This window comes from Melospiza georgiana, chromosome 14, assembly GCF_028018845.1.
Source record: "Melospiza georgiana isolate bMelGeo1 chromosome 14, bMelGeo1.pri, whole genome shotgun sequence".
NCBI classification, from domain to species: domain Eukaryota; kingdom Metazoa; phylum Chordata; class Aves; order Passeriformes; family Passerellidae; genus Melospiza; species Melospiza georgiana.
In genome coordinates this window covers 5594932-5612735 of record NC_080443.1, presented here as the reverse complement: position 1 = coordinate 5612735, position 17804 = coordinate 5594932, and the positions used below count along the sequence as shown (strand labels likewise).

At 41.1% G+C, this 17804-nt stretch overlaps 1 protein-coding gene across 1 annotated transcript in view; it reads right to left on the bottom strand.

The window, feature by feature from the left end:
* The window catches only part of VAT1L (vesicle amine transport 1 like), a 56138-nt gene that overhangs the window by 3084 nt on the left and 35250 nt on the right, over positions 1 to 17804 (bottom strand). Inside the window, exon 8 of the mRNA XM_058034271.1 lies at positions 1743 to 1826. Within this exon, the coding sequence (XP_057890254.1) occupies positions 1743 to 1826 (84 nt within the window). The remainder of the gene's footprint in view (positions 1 to 1742; positions 1827 to 17804) is intronic.

Sequence of the window (17804 nt, the reverse complement as noted above, 5' to 3'; positions counted from 1 at the left end):
GACAGCTGCACACGAGGACTCTGCTCTGTGCTCTTGTAGTAAACTGATAGTAAGGGCCTTGGGTAGGAAACACAGCTGTGTAGGAAGTTCACAGAATGTGGCACCTCGGGGTTACAACTCCTGTACCTGCTCTAATGGACGGCCCCATCTGAGACAGTGTGTAAACTCAGGGGGCAATTTCCTTTCTTTTGTACGTTAAAAACCAATGAAACTTTCCAGATCTAGATGCTGGCAGGATACACCCACGACAGAGTGCAGATCCCAGATCATACAGGAGTGGGAAGAAACTGCATTTTCATATTTTACTAAAGATGCCTGCACAGGCAGTAGGTAATTGCAGGAATCTGTAGCTCAGAACAGCATTTAAGGAGTACACAGTGTTTTTTCATGTGTAAATATTTATTACAAGCTGTGTAAAGGTGCAGGACCCTCCAGCACTTCACCCTGACAGTGTGACAGGTCTGTGGAGGCACAAGAATCTGGTTCACTGGATGGGGGTAAGGTTTAACAGCACACATTGGTGTGACTGGATTCTCTTATACACCCATGTTACCTCTCTTAGGACACAAGAAGATTCTTGTATTAGCTTATAACTACTTCAAACCATAAGCAAGGGACCCATTTCCTTCTAAAAAGAAATGCAATGATGTTCCTTCCCTGACTGATTATATTATTATTATTATTAGTCCTCTCTTAGGACACAAAAAGATTCTTGTATTAGCTCATAACTACTTCAAAACCAAATAAGCAAGGGACCCATTTACTTTTTAAAGAGAAATGCAATGATGTTCCTTCCCTGATTGATTATTAGCCTCTGTGGAAATAAAAATCTCAAACACAGCCTGATTTTAATGCAGAAAAACCATTGCTCTGAAGTTACCCATATTTTTGAGTTAACAGCCTTTGATGAAAGTGTATTGTTCCACATGTGAGGTCCTCAAAGCCTTCCTTTTCCTTGCAGGGAGTTTGTATGAGACTGGGGGGCAGTCTTAGAGTGAGTAAGAGCTTAACTCTAGGTCTAGGTTCTTTCTTTTCTTTTGAAACAGGAGGATTCTCAGGTCTGAAAGCAAACTTCACACATCAGTATTGATTTAAAGTCAGGTTTGCATTACCTTCTTTAGTGCTCTTTCCTCCACCATCAGTGAATGCTCAGGAGAGCCTGGCTTTCATTTAGCACTGCTCTCTGAAAGGTTTCTGGACCATCCTAAGTGCTCCAAATCTAGTGAATCAGAGCTCCATCACTACTATCTTCCTTCAGGATATTTCTGGACATATTTACGTGTTATACTTCATATATTACACAAATTAAACTCCTACCAAAAGTATACTCTAACTTTACTATGGGCATCAGATAACACTTTTATGTTTGCCCACTGCAGCAATATTGAATGGTTTTTTTCCTGTTCAACCCTCCTATTAATAGAGGAATTTTTTAGTTTGAGAAAAGTCTGTTTTCCTCACAAGGGCAGAAAGAGACGTGGCAGTTTTACCCTAATCCAACACTTGCTGGCACGTTTTTGGAGAAGCAGAGAGTGATTCAGTAGAGAGAAGTAACTGCTGGCACTTCAGCCAGTACATTTCACTGGGGTTAAATGCAGAATTTATGGTTACTGGTGGTATCTGGATGCTACAGATTTAGAAGAAATCAGTGTCAAAGAAGCATGACAAGGGACATGTGTCCAGCAGTCACTGCCAGGCTGTACCATGCCTGGCTGTGCATCATGTCTGTGCTTGGCACTCACCAGGGGAGTGGGTGCCTTCTCCACATCCAGAATGAGTTTTCCTATATTTCCTCGGTCATGGATTCTCTGCATGGCCTCCTTCACCTGAAAGAAAGATTATTGCTGATAACCTTCAGTCACACCCTGGGAGAACCCTGAGTCCCTCCCTTCCAAAACCAGTGAAACATTTAGGGTGTGCTCTGTGCACGGTCACTCAAGGAGCTGCTTAAGAAAAGACCAAGAGTGAGTTTGTAAGGCCTGGCTTTTGCACTGTGTTTGCCAAAATAGGATGTGAGTCCTGAGGGCAGCCTCTGAATAGCAGAACACATCCGTAAGTTTAATGCAGAACCAAAGTGATGGATAGCTGAGGTGCAGGGAGAAACACAGGCTCAGGGAGGTAATTCTAAAGGGTTGTTCATTGCACTCCAGCTTTGCAGATTATTTATCAAGACATCCTACTTTCACTGAAAATATGAAACATTTTTCTAATTGACCTTTGATGTTTTTCAATTTCTTATGGGTTACCACAGAGGAAATGCCCTGCCCAAGCTATGGCTGGGATTAATGCAATACCGTGGGTCTTGCTGCCTAGGAAAACATTTATTTCCTTTTTTTGTCACTTTTTTTCCTTATTTTTAAAATAAAAATTTTAAATAACTGTTGTCCTACCACATCACCAAACCCATCTGTCTAACAGCTGGCTGCAATTAGTGCCTGTGAGAAAGGCACAAGAACCTCTTCTTACAAGTGCACTGGAGAGAAGCTTGTTGTGATGTATGAACTTTCCCAGCTCAGGAGAGCTCATTGTTGGTAAATTGAATTTGTGTGTGAGTGTGGTGCACTGAATGTTTAATGTGCAGCACACAGACCACTGCTGGGTCACAGGGTGCCCAGAGCAGCTGGGGCTGCTCCTGCATCCCTGGCAGTGCCCAAGGCCAGGCTGGACACTGGGGCTGGAGCACCTGGGACAGTGGAAGGTGTCCCTGCCATGGCAGGGGGTTGGAATGAGATGAGCTTTAAGGTCTCTTCCAATCTGTGGTGCTATAAATCACTAAAAATTGGAAGATGTCAAGAGTTTCCTCACTTTCACCATGGGAAACTTCAGGAACTGAAAATGTGCCCATAAAGGGTCTCCCATATCCTCATCATGCTGCTCTTTGCCAGAATAACAGGGTCAGTTGAGACAAAAATGAGTTTTATGTTAATAGGATTTAGCACCTGTGACACAGTTCTATTGAATATTTTAAGAATAATGGCATTTATGTTTGAAAGAAAATGCTGAGCTGGGACCTGATGGGTCTCACAGTACATTTAAAAGCCTGAATTGGGGTCCAGGCCCCCAGAATATTCCCTGAATGTCTAATACAGAAGGAGGTATGTGATTTTTAAAGATTATACAGCATTCAACTTCCAATTAAATTGAATGGATGTTGGGCACAGCACAAAATGTCTTTCCCATCTGTCTGCCTTACTTGGGAAGCTGACTGCAGTGAACTCAGAATTACCCCCTGAATTTTAGAGGCGTTCCCTCAATTATTAAATACCAGACTTAAGAAAAATTCTATTAGAACAAAAGAAAAATTGCACTGCAAAAGCAATGGCTTTCTAATTTGGGGTATTATTGTAAATTCACCTCAGAAAACACAAACACAATCTTATGAATCCCACTGGATAGCAGGCTGACCTCAAGGGTGGTCCACAAAATCACAATACCTTTTATGAAGCTACCTTAGAGCATAAACAACACTCAACTATCCTGTCAGACTAGCTCTGCACTGTGGATAATATTCCTTTATCCAACCCTGATGCTGGAGAAGCAGCAGCCGTATAATTTTTATGTCTGTTATTACCCAAATCAAGCTTTTAGGAGGTTACAGCACAGAATAAACAACAGAATTGGAGAAATCAGCAAACACACTTGCCTGTCCGCTGAAATTTATAACCAGAACATCATGTGGAAAGCAGGGCATGCAACATTTATTTTAATTTGTACCACATCGTATTTAGCAAGGCAAATTTGAGAAAATGTGCTTTCCCTGCTTTTTTCACAATATCAAATTGAAGCCCCTGGAGAAAGGTTCAGGAGTTGTTTCCAAGACACTTGTAAGGAACTTGCAAATGCAAACAGCAGGCAGAGGCACGGGGAACAATAAAACTTGTAACAATAATAGTGGCTATGGAATCCAGATGGAGCTATTAAAATATATAAAAACATTGAGAAGAATTTGAAAAGCTGATACAACATCTGTGCCTTTTAATGCTATTTGCAACTTACCTAGCCAGGCAGTCCAGCTCTGTCCTAGTGCAATGCCATTCAGCACATGATGTCTGAGTTAGGAGACCATGAGCTATTTCAGAAATGAGTAATTTTATGTTTATGGCTGCTAGCAGTCCACTTGTTCAACCAAGACTGCATCTACTTGTTTCCCAAGGTGCCTATTAAAACCATTCCCTCTTCTCCTATAGGGGAGAGAGAGGATTGAAAACCTTCTTTGCTGTGCAAGTATAGTTCAATTGTTCTGCACAGACTATGGGGAAGCTTTTAGGTTTTTTCTGTGCCTTTCACAGAGGGAGGAGCTTCTGTGAGTTTGTGCCTCAGTGTTTGCATATTCCTAATGAAGACAGTGCAGCCCTCTGTGCTTGGTTAAAACCAGACTCAGGCTTAATTGGTTTTACAGGGAGGCATGTAGAAATTCTGGAATTTTCTGGAGGTTCCCTGAAGTGGCTGAAGTTTAATTCAAAATAAACATCCCTTCCAGCAGAAAGAATCACAAGGGTTTCCCTCTTCTTACAGCATTCTGTAAGAAGAATCGCTGAATCTCTTTTCACCAATTATTCCACATTGGTTGCTGTATTGTTTGCATTTGTCAGCTCAAGGCCAAGTAAATGGAATTTACTTTTGTTCCTGTGGATGAGTTAATTTAAATTATTCTTGTGCAGTATCATCCTCAGAGGGGTCTTGTATTAGAAACAGTGCAAAGAGGTGTTTACTGATATGAAGAGTTTCCACTGGAATAAAGGACAGAATTCCATTGTCCTGTGCTTGCTTTCAGGATGGCTCAGCCCTGAGAGGGTCTGTGTCTGACCTAGTGCCAAAATACAGATTTTAGCCTTGAGAGCCCCCAGACTGACACAATTTCTATCAAGCTCTGCAATGGAACCACAACTATTGCACATTAGTGGACCACTGGTCCTGGCAATGATACCCTGAATTGATATATATTGATATATGTATTGATATATCTCTCAAGAAAACCCATATTTCAATTTCTTTTCAGTTAATGATTTGCAAAGTTTTTATTTCATGGAAAGCAAAAGGGAATCCTCTACAGTAACAGTCATAAACTATCTCCCACTCCTGAACACAGCACCTGTGAATGCTCTGGGAGCATGGCAGGATTTTATTGCAGTTATTCTGTATTTAGTGAGCTGACAGCAATTTTCCTTCTAAGTCAAATACAAGCTTGCATAGAAAAAAGAGAATAATAATTATGTCAGTTTCTTCCTTCTACATAGTAAAGTACTAATAATAGCAGATAGTGAAGCACTACCACAGCAAGTAAGAAACCAGCTTTCAGGAATCACAATATACCCACAAATGACTTAGGGAAGTTTAATGAAGTCTCTGTCAGTGTTCCTGACTAATTTGCAATAATTTCTCTTTGAGAAATATAGGTTACAAAAGCTCTAAATTAAGCATGTTATTACCTGTAACCACTCTGACCAGATGAAAAAAGGTTTTCCTATTGAAATTAAAAATAGCAGGCACTACACAATTTTTACTTAAACATTACCTGCAATGCTAAAACAATGAAAACCAAGGTCTATTCCTAACAGAACTAATATAACATGCTGGCATTGTATCTGGATATTTGCAGCCAGCTTCTAATTACTCTGCTTTTCCACAGCTTTTGATGCCAGGGTGTAAAACCAGTCCATTTAAAATCAACTAAAAGACTCTTTTTTCCCCCTGAAATACATACTGTACATCTGCCTTAATTCTCCTTTTTTTTCCCTATGTTCTCCTTGGATTTCTCTTGTTTGTTTTTAGTTTTCCCAGGTGGAATCAGTAACTGGGACAGATTTCTTGTCTGTTTTTTCATCTTAAGTCTTTCATTTCAGGTCTCCACCTCTGCTGTCCTGGTTCCTTTTCCTTTGGAAAGCTCCTGAATAGAGACACTTTGCTGAGTGCAAGTCTGATCCTCTATAAATAATACACACCTGAAACAAGCAATTATGCTCCAACTTTGTATTGCTATAGTCAGGCCCCCACTTACTTACCCATTTTACTACCAAACTAATTTTGTTGTCTGCTTGCATTCAAAATCAAGAGCCAACAGTAATCTCTACTGACGTATTCATAAATTCTTGCTGACATTCAGTTGGCTCTGGAACTTCATTTTGCTGTTAGAACATAGCAAGAGCAGTCTACTGCTTTATAAATACAGGGAAATTTAAGTGGAAAATGTATTACTAATTATCTGCAGCACCATTTCTCAGTGTGAAAGAGAAATGCAGCCTACCTAAGAAATGGATGCTATTTTCAAGCCTTCAGATGTTATTTTAAACATAATGATCCATTTCTGTATTTGGCTCTTACAAGGAACCAGTCTCAGGAGTAAAATGAAAGAGGCTGGGAATCTGGATCATGAAACCACTGGCTCTGCCAGCATAACACACTGGGGGCTCCAGGCCCACAAAAGTAATGTGGATTTTAGGAGGGAGAAACAATGAGGGCAACATGCCATGGAAAAGCTTCCTAGTGGAAATGTCACAACACAGTGTTTTCATCATCCTACATGAAGCTGTTCAGCTCAGTAATGTGATTAATTTTATTGATTTTTTTTTTTTAGTGAAGTTCTACATTAACTTCAGGGAAAAAAAAGCCCTTGAAAGACACTGGTGCAGGAGAAGAGTGGATTTTCTTTAGCTGCATGAGGCTGGAGGCAGTCTGTTGCACAAACTCCCATCTACAGATTACAATTCCATTTTTGCAGGCAGCTTCTTTACCTCTCACTGTCAGCTAAGGCAGGTTTATTGGCAGAGGGCTTTGCCCTTTCTTTTCTTGAGGCCCTCTGATGACAATGTTATTCCCTGAGGTATTGGAAAGGATTTCTACCCACAATAAAGGAATCTTTCACTCCCCTTTTGATAAATCAGGTCATGATATGAAAGGCTAAAGAATCTTATGATAAGATTACAAATTTAATCCAAACTAGGAGTAATATTAATTCAATTATCTCAGTGTAATCTGTAAAACTCCCCAGTCATTCCAACACTGTATCATGAGCTGTCAGAAAGGTTATCAGCACCCAAAGGAAACATCCCTCAGTACCAGATGGGCACAGTGAAGCAGAGCATCAGCTCAGCTTATGATCTACAATTGCAATTTTCCCTCTCATTAGTTCCACACCTTTAGGTTCAAGATTACTGTTTATTTTTATACATCATCTCAAAGAATCACCTTTCATCCTCTGCTTACACACTGAAAATGTCCAAGCCTTCCAGCATGTCATGACTGCTCCCTTCTAGCCATGAAATAATCCCCTCATAAATTTTAAGCTGTGCTGCACACATCAGCCTAAAGCCCTGCTTTTCCAGCTACACCCCTCCCTCTTTAATCCTCCAGCTGATTCTTCAGACCAAAGCAAAAACAAAAGGAGCAACATTCACTCCCTGCATCTGGCCACCAACCCAAGTCCCTTCTGCCTACACCCCCTCCTGTGGGCACTTCTGCCCAGTATTATTTTTAAACAGCCGTTTTTGGGTGGTTTTTTTTCACATAAGAGAGTGCCCAACACAGACATCTCCAAAGCTGGTGCTCCAGGGATTCTTTACAGCAGTTCCCCAATGCCAATGTCACTGCGTGCCCCAAACCCAGTGACACTGCTCTCCTGCTGGCTCACCCATTCACTCCTGGCTCCTGGGCAGTTTCTGAAGCCTGGTCTGTGTGTCATTGAGGGGAGTGTGTTATGTCACAGAACCCCCACCTGCTCCTGCTGCAGCCTGCTCACCACAGCTGCAGCACCCAGAAATAGCAGCAGCACCTTCTGACCTGCTGTCGCCATCCAGCACATTCATAATTGAGTAAAAGAGGTGGGACAAAGCATTTCACCTCAGCAAAATGACTTCATCTTCAGCCTGGCTGACTTCTGTTCTCCAGAGAATATGGGGAGGACGGAGGGAGCACCCTTTAGCCTGCTTAACCATCAGAAACAGAACCATATCTCTTATCAAAATGCTTGTGTGGTCTTTGGTTTGGTGTTGTGCAAAACAGATCCAAAATCCACTTCACAGTCCCATTGTGAGGTTCATCAGAGGTCAGAATGGAATGCACAGCATGACAGCTACTTTTGGAGGAGAATTTTGAATATCCTGTGTATACAGACAGATTTCAGCCCTTGCTCTACTGCTGTAATTTCCCTGACATCACCAGGTCACACATGAATGAGGGGGAGCAGGTACTGGGAGGAGAAAAAGGAAACCTGGAGTGTTCCATAGCCTTCAATCACTCAAACAAATGTCCTGTAAATGAATATTATCATTCAAGCATGGCTTTTACACAGATCAGCACTCTCTGACCACTCCTCCCACTCTGAGCATGAACTTTCCATCAGGAGAACTCAGTGTTTGCCTTAGGGCAGCCCAGGGAGCTCCCTCCTGTAACCCCTGCCCTGCTCCCCTCTGTGCAGCTAAAACACAAATGAAAGATTGAGCTGGTGTTTGAGTGCAGGCTCTGTCTGCAGGGCAGGGCTGTCTGCACGAGCATTGCTCACCAACAATTAATTCCTCTCTGAGACGCCTGCAACTGCATCATCCTGCAAAATCACATGGACAGGTCTCCATGGTGACAGTGCCATGAGCTGTGCAAACATCAGCTGGCTAGGCAAGGTTACTTTGGCAACCCAAGTGTCACAGGTAATGATCCAAATCTCCTTCACATTTATGAAAAAATAATCTGAATTAAAAACATGCCCATTTTTCATTCCAGGGCTGACTCTGTTCTGTTGCTGCTCATAACTGGCACTACTGCACTGAGCCCAGAGCTACCTCCATTAGAATTACAAACAATAATATCAAGAATAATTATTTAAGCATTATTTCTAGACAGTAATGAAGAAAAAAAGAGGCACACTGCAGTTGATTCTAGCTGAGATCCCACATAAGCCAAGTTTTAATACTATAGCTTTCATTAGTGCTATAGAGCAGAATAATTTTTATCAGGCTCACTGCTGTGTTCTATTACAAAGCTATGCTGTCTTTAATATGCTTTGTGAGCTGCATTCTAATTGCAGATGCACTTCTCAGACCAGGAGAAGAGTTTCCTTTCATGTTTTTGGTATATATGGCTTTTAAAACTAACAGTGCAAAGAAAAACCCCATCATCTGACTTGTGGGTTTTGTCTGTCTGATCTGTGGCAGGGAAGAGGCTGCAGGAACCAAGGGCAGCAGCTCCTGAACCTGCTGGCAGCTCTGAGGGAGCCTGTGGTGCTCCACTCCCTGCAGCCCCTGCCAGGCTGGCAGGGCAGGGGAGCTCTGGGCAGAGGGAAATGGAAATGGAAATGGAAATGGAAATGTCCCTGTGCAGCCAAGGGAAACGGAAATGGAAATGTCCCTGTGCAGCAAAGGGAAATGGAAATGTCCCTTGGAAATGGAAATGTCCCTGTGCAGCAGAGGGAAATGGAAATGGAAATGTCCCTGTGCAGCAGAGGGAAAGGGAAATGTCCCTGGGAAATGGAAATGTCCCTGCGCAGCAGAGGGAAATGGAAATGGAAATGTACCTGTGCAGTAGAGGGAAAGGGAAATGTCCCTGGGAAATGGAAATGTCCCTGTGCAGCAAAAGGAAATGGAAATGTCCCTGGGAAATGGAAATGTCCTTGTGCAGCAGAGGGAAAGGGAAATGTCCCTGGGAAATGGAAATGTCCCTGTGCAGCAGAGGGAAATGGAAATGTCCCTGGGAAATGGAAATGTCCCTGTGCAGCCAGCCAGCCCTGCTGGGTGCCCTGGGCTCAGTGAGGGGACAGCCATGGTGTGTGATTAGTGCAGCACAGCACCTCAGCTCCCTGGGCAGCCAGGACACACACATGTCAGCAGCCCCTGGCTCCTCTGCTCACAACTCCCTTCTCCTCCCAAAACAGGCATCTGTCAAAATTTAACCCTGTTGTTTTCTCCTTGATAATCTTGAAATGTCTCTCTCATGTTTGTACAGTATGATGTTGTGTGGTAATATTTCAGTGGGAAACATGCTGGTTTTTTTCAAAGCCTTTTTGTTTTTATTTTTTTTAAGTGAGTTTGCAATACTTCCCTTTCTCGGGCTGTCTTCTATACAAGCTTTTGTAAAAAAACAGTTTTCCTGTGTGATTAGTGACAGTTATCCTACCAGACACAGTAATTTGGACAAAGCCATCCTTTGCTGTGGGGGATTATTTCCCTTGAGAGCAATGGAGTAACCTGTATTCAGCACAGCACACTTCCCTGGGAATGATCTGTATTCCTGACAGGAATATTTCCCTTGCACTGTGTAGCAGACTAGCCAGCAGAAAAGTGCTTCTAGTGTTAAATTGCTTTATCTGCCGTGACAAAATCCTTCAATTATCTGTTTGTGTGGGAGCTGGGTACATGGGAGGCTGGCAGTCCCACATCTGCAGCCAGCCTGGATTCTCCTGCCTCACCTACTCCATTAATTCTGAAGAGACCTCCCAGACTCTGCTCTCCTGGAGGCTGAGGGTATGCAGCAGCTTGCACGGCAGATGGAAAAGCAGCATAATATTTACAGGATTTTGAATAGGCTCTATTCCTGCCTGTGGTGAATGCAGCCAGCTCTGAAGATGCAGAAATTGAGCACTGAGCATATGTAAGAAGACACATCAAACTCGGGCTATGCAGGGCCCAATTTTCATAAACGCCTACATGGGCATGCAGAAAACATGGATACAATCAAAATGTAAAAATTCAGTATCACTAGCAATGATTTTGAGCTGATTAGAGTGTTTTTCCTACAGGAAAAACTTGGATCATGAAGTCTATTTCCATGTCACGTCACATCATGTCGTGTCCTGTCCTGCTCAAAGCCATCTGAAAGCAGAAATGATTTTATCCAACACCTCTGTTCATGCTCTGCCACACTGAACTTTTGCACCAAAGGTTTTGCCTGCAAATGTGCAAACAGAAAACACTTTCTGTATCCCTTTCACCCCTCCAGTGCTGTCTGCAGCTGCAAACAGCAGCAATGGCCTCTATTCCCTTCTGCTGCCTGCCAGTGAGGAGAGACCTTTTCTCCAGAGCACCTTTCAGCCTCTCTGAGTGTTGCCATGGCAGCAAGACTAAAACCAGACCCAAGATGAAAAAAATGTCAAAGGAATAAAAACTGATGCTACAGGCAAACTGAGAGTCCTCCCTTGGCTGCTGAAGATACCTATTAAGTGATACATCTTCTGGATGGAGAGCTGCAGCTGCAGAGCTCTGCTGTTTGCACCCCTTCCCTACTCCTGCAAGCTCCTGCTGACGTCAATGAGTATTTGTTTTGTCTCAGGAAAATTCAAAGAAAAAGAGATTTAAAGCCTTGTAATTACAGAATAACTGAGCCAAATCTCGCCAGCCTTTACTTACAGAGTCAACAGGGATAAAGCAGGAAAAAAAAGGCAGAATCAACAACAAATTAAATATTTAGAAGTACTAAAGAGCAGTGCCTAGATTATCAGTTTGGTGTGAGCTTTTCTACATGATAAAAGAGGAGAAGAGCCTGAAATTTGATCCATCAACACAGGGAATTCCAGCAGGTTAGAACAGCTCAGGGGCATTCAGCACTGATAGATGAAAACAAACTTATTTGCAGCAAAGTGCTATAGAATGGACATTGCTGTGGGACTGTGCATTATCTCAGAAACTGCACAGAGCCACAATGGACACTCAATTTGATTTACACTGGCACATCTTTTCTCAGCAACACTTATTATTAAGATAAGCTTGAAGAAAGTAATATTTTTCCTGCATTACTATAGAAAATGATACCTTATTCCTTTCTGAGTCAAAAGTTGTTTCTGTGGGGTAGAAATTTGGTGATGAAATCCCTGGAATGCACTTGAGCTTGAGAAAAGACACATCCTGTGAATCAGGATGCAGCTTTAGGGTCCTGCACTGGTATTTCTTTTAGAGCAGCAACAAAGCCAGAACTCCTACTCTATTGCTGTGAGCCACTGGCTCCCCAAGACTGGCTGAACCTTTGGAAGTGATGGTAGAAATTACAGAAGCATGGTCCCAATGCCAGGAAAATGGTTTTGAGCACATCAAAGCCACAAGCAGAGGAGCTCAGACTCATCCCCTGCATGGTACCTTTCTGGCATGAATGCATCTTGTATTAAACTGCAGCCAGGTGTGCACACAGGGATGGCCCAGACACCCCTGGAGCTTGGGGAATTCAGAGAGGCTGGTCTGCAGCTGCAGCTCTTATGGTGGGGAAGATTCCTTTAGCTGCAAATGAATTTTGGCAGTCACAGGGAAAAGAGACCCTCAGTACTCTGTCAGGGTGCAGCAGTGTGCTGCCCAAATTGGATTAATACATGATGCTCAGTGTGCTGTATTCCTGTACTCCATCACAATCTGCTATAACAAATTATGGCAGGAAATAAACTTTATTAAATTCATCACTATGCATTAAAAAAAAAAAAAGACATGCTGTTTCTGACTATCAAGCTCCATGCCATCAGGTTTTAAACTCACAACAATGTTGCCCTGTGATCTCTATGAAAATCATCTGGAGAAAAACTGGACCAGCAGGGGTCAGGGGCCCTTCCCTGTGTTCAGGCTATTACAACTCCCAACATTATTGGGGTCAAATAATGTAAGGGATGGCACAAAACTCCGAGTGCCTCTTCCAGGTGCTGCTCCTTTCATTGTCTCTCTCAAACCAGCAGTCCTTGTCCTCTCAGAAGCTGCACAGTGGTGTGAATGAAACCCTGAGGCTCTGAGCTCCTTGTGATGCAGATCTGTGCTGGTGTTCACCGGGGTTCTTGGATGAGGGAGAAGATGAGGATCTGACTCCATGTTTCAGAAGGCTGATTTGTTATTTTATTATATATATTACATTAAAACTATACTAAAAAAATAGAAGAAAAGGTTCCATCAGAAGGCTAGCTAAGAATAGAAAGGAAAAGAGTGATAACAAAAGCTTCTGTCTTGGACAGAGTCCAAGCCAGCTGACTGTGATTGGCCATTAATTAGAAACAACCCCATGATACCAATCACAGATGCACCTGTTGCATTCCACAGCAGCAGATAACCATTGTTTACATTTTGTTCCTGAGGTCTCTCAGTTTCTCAGGAGGAAAAATCCTAAGGAAAGGATTTTTCATGAAAGGATGTGTGTGACACAGATCTCCACATGCCCTTTGGGCTTGTGCCTGTAAGCATAAGATAATTTGTACTATCCATTCCTCGCTACTATGGTGTAAAAAACATATTTCTTTTTAGTTTTATGTTTTAAACCAAAAGCCCTTCCAAGCCCCTTCTGCAAAGGTACAACAAAACCAAAACTCCACAGGTAATTACTTTCTTGCTGCTTTCCAAGCTTTCATCAGCATCTGTTTACTCAAATCTCTGTCTATTCACAACATAAAAGTTTATTTTATATAGAGGAGGTATTTCATTATATGTACTTCACTAGAGAGGATTTTCTTTCTTTCAGGAAGATGCAAAACTACAGAAAACTTTCCACAAGCCATGTCCTTTTATATCTCCTATTATTTTACCAGCACTCCATGCTGATGGTTTGTATTAGTTCCACCTGACTTGTCTGTCAGGTTTATTCCAGTTCTGTGATTCACTAGAGCCACTATCCAATAACTGGATCTTCACAGTTCTACATTTCTACAGTCTATCAGAGGTTTTTCTACATTTCTAAAACTCATTTCTACAGTCTATCAGAGGTTTTTCCATCTCTTACCAGCACCAACAATTTTTCTTGCATTTCTCATCAACACTTTTGAAGCCACACTTCAAGCACCACAACCCGCATGAGAGCAGTTTCCCTTTTTCCTCCCTTTAACTTCCCTCACTTTCTTCCACATGACCTATGAAAACATGTCCTTGTCCTGCACATTTCTCAAAGGGCAGGTGAATATTTTGAAAGTCTGGCACAAAACCTGTGACCAGCATGGCTTTGGAATAGTCATGGAAGCCTCTTTAGCCTCGCATCTTACTTTCTAAATGATTCAAATGAGTCAAGTATTTTTCACCCACAGACCCTCTATTACATATTCCTCAGACTTGTCCTTAAGCTCTCTTTTGATCAACTTATTTCACAATATGGGATATTAAAATAATTAATAGAAAGATGACAAAATCCTATATGATTTATCCATGTATTCAAAAAAAATCTAAGTCTTCCTTTATTACTACTAAGGAGCAGAAATTGTGCTTTATTCCAGAATCACTACTCCAAAACCACAGGAACTAAACTTAGTGATTACAAAATACTGTAAACATTCAGTCTTCCACATGGTAATCAGTAAAAAGTCTTGACACTCTAATTTCTGAAGTCTGAGAAGCTTCATGTAAAAATCCACCTACTGGGATCAGATTAGCAGAACACATTAATGCTGTGACTTTGAAAACTATCTCTGTGTTATTTTGTAACAATGGATTATCTTCAGTAAAATCTATCCCTAATCAGGAAACTAATTATGTAAATCCCTGAAACTCATCAAGGTAAATACCAAAGGTCCCTAATGATACAAATAAGAAAATACTTCTCTTTTGATTTCCTTGTGTATTTTTTTTTGTTACAGAAAGTAGTGCCATGAGGATTGCCAACCTAATTTTTTGTACCTTATCACAGTATTTTTCAATCATTGAAAAAGCTTGCCAAGTGAGATCTTACCATTGGGTGCCACTCTGTAACTTCATTAAAACTGAACAAAAACAAAACCCTCTGTTGTATTAAACTGTAATATAGTTGTTATGATAGAGAGAGTGATTCATGCTTATCCTCAGTTTGAGCTACATCACTTTACAGCAAGATTGAAATAATTCATCCAGGCAAGATGAAAGGTATTTGAATTTATCTTGTTTGCTGCTTGACAGTTTTACAATATATATTGCAGTTCTATTTGCTTTATTACTTAATATTTCTCCTGGCACTGTTAAAAAAATGTCTCATTTTAAGGCTGTATTAAAGACCTTAACTCCCCATTAGCATTGTACCAGTGTGACTGCAATAAAATTGATTTAGCTTACAGCAAGTGTGATGCTGGTGTGTGAGCACTGATTGAGCTCAGCATTCCCCTGAGCTCAGAGTGCAGGAATGGGCAGCACAGAGCTGAGCACAAGTGTGACAGAACATCCCTGCTGCAGCCCAGGCAGCTTCTCCCCTAATTCTGTGCAATTTCCAGGTTTGTGCGTGAGCCCCAGCAATGCAGGGAATGGGCAGAACCTCAGTAACACACATTGTGCTTAACTGCAAACAGGTTTAACTGCAGGAACTCTGAGAACTATGCTTCCTTCAGTGTTGCAGACATCTTTTATGGAAAATCCTTTCCTTAGGATTTTTCGTCCTGAGAAGCTGAGAGGCCTCAGGAACAAAATGTAAACATTGATTATCTGCTGCTGTGGAATGCAACAGGTGCATCTGTGATTGGTCCATGTTGGATGTTTCTAATTAATGGCCAATCACAGTCAGCTGGCTCGGACTCTCTGTCCAAGACACAAACCTTTGTTATCATTCTTTTCCTTTCTATTCTTAGCTAGCCTTCTGATGAAACCTTTTCTTCTATTCTTTTAGTATAGTTCTAATGTAATATATATCATAAAATAATAAATCAGCCTTCTGAAACATGGAGTCAGATCCTCGTCTCTTCCCTAATCTGAAAATCCCTGTGAACACTGTCACACTTCAGATTGAAGGGGAAGATACAGGATTGTGTTACAGCTGTTAAAGAACTCAAAGGTTATGCCCTTCTTGCTCAGGAAAGTGTAGGATCTTTAAGATATTTTAGCCAGGACATAATCACAGCATATAAAAAACCCCCTTCAGGTTCTTGTCAAGGTGGATATTTGGTGGTGGTCAGGAATTCACTTTTACACAGTCGCTATTCTACTAAACCGAATTTATTTAAACAAAGATTTGGAGCTGCCTGTGATGTGTGTGAGGCTTCATTTCTCACAGGTATGGCCCAACATTTTCAGATGTGAGCACGGTAACACGTATTACACTGTAACATCACCTTCAAAGCCTGAGCTTTGATACTCCAACTGTCATTTTCTGTACAATCAAAACTCTGGAAAATCAGAGCTCATTTGAAACTCTAAAATTGCATTGCTTCCTCTCAGTATTGTTTTCTCAAAGTCAGTGCTCATAACACACAGTTTTTCCCTACAAAATACTTTTGAGTTCAATCATTCCCAACTGGTTAATGTATATTTAGGTGTCTTTTAGTATTGACAATGTATCTGCTTCACAACCTCGATGTAAATTTAAATCATTATCTGTAATCAGCAATAATATTATTACTAAGCTGCAATACCACATAGAACTCTCAATTATCACATTAAATTTAGATTATATTATGCTAAGAGATATCTTTATGCCCAAGAGTAATTTTGCTTTTAAAATTCATCTGTGTTTAAAATGAGTGAAAAGAATATATGAGCCATTATCATTAGGTGAGAACAATTATCTTGATTAACAATTGTTATGCACTAAAATGAAGTGTTATTTTGATAGTTTTGATTTTTGATGCCTTTTTTTGGATCTTAGCAAAGTTGTGTGAAACAGAACACAAACCCTATATTTTCTTTGCAATAAAGGCAATCTAGTAACCTAATCAGACCTCTAATACCAAAGAAAAAATAAATTAAAATAACCCTGGAGAGTAATTTTGTGCTACTGCTCAAGAGATTTCCAAAATTTCTACCCGTCTGCCAAAACTAGTCATCAATATGATCAGCTGCTGAGAGACAGAATTGGCTCTGCTGCTGGAACTAATAATTTACTTTTTCTTTGGCCACTGTTACACACATACACCCATAAGCTGATCCCAGGAAACGAGCTGGAATTCTCACCTAAGAAAGGCATTTCTAAAACCAAAAAGCCCCATTTAATTTAATTTACTGTACCAGAGTTTAGTATCTATTAACATCTGAACATCCTTCTACTGCAGCTAAAAGCTGATGTCAGTGTTCTCTCTTTATAGGCCAAGCACCCAAAATTCCTCAAAGCTGAAAGATGTGAGCTGGAATTTACAGCAGAAATGCTCCAGGCACAGCCTGTGCTGCTGTTTCTCACCACAGCAATGCAGCAGGGTATGAATTTTCCTTCTGCTCTGTTAACCTTTCTGCTCCCTGCCAGTCAACAGAAATGGCCTCAGTGATGATGCTGCCAGTGCAGAATCATTTAGACAAAATGGACGCATCAGATTTAAATATATATAGAGATATTGTAATTATTCTTATCTCCCACTTCCCTTTTGACTCTTTTCAGCAACTTCTTAAGTGGATTTCTGGGCATTCATTGATTAATGGAGTAAGAGACTCATAGATTACAGCCAGAAAAACAAAAAAATAATTAATCTGATTGGTTTTTTGCAAATCAAAAGGCGAAAACCTGACCCAAAAGCATCAGCCTGAAAATGGAAATATTTCAAAGGCAGGAGGAATCCAACTTGTTGGTATTCTCTGATTCTCTCAACATCACCGAGTAGACTTCATTATTTCTATTTTTTTTTTTTAATCCTTAGCATCTGTGAAAATAGGTCTTTCTTTAATCTGAATGCTGACTAAAAGGGGTTTCTCAGAGAATGTAAACAACCAGGAGGAAATTGCTAACACAAACCTCAGATTTGTGGTTCATGCTATCCCTAGAGAAAAGCTGAATTTCTCACATTAGCACTCCCTGCCAGCCTAACTTCAGTGACCAAGAGCTTTCCTTCCTAACACCCAACTAATTAACAAAGGAGCCTGAGCAGAATTTTTTGACAGAGGGAAATCCAAGGTTCTGTTCACAGGCTCTGTGGCTGAAACTACACAGACATTATCAGAGCCCAGCACAAGAGTGAAAGCGCTTCTAAATGTGGCTTTGAAAACTTTCTT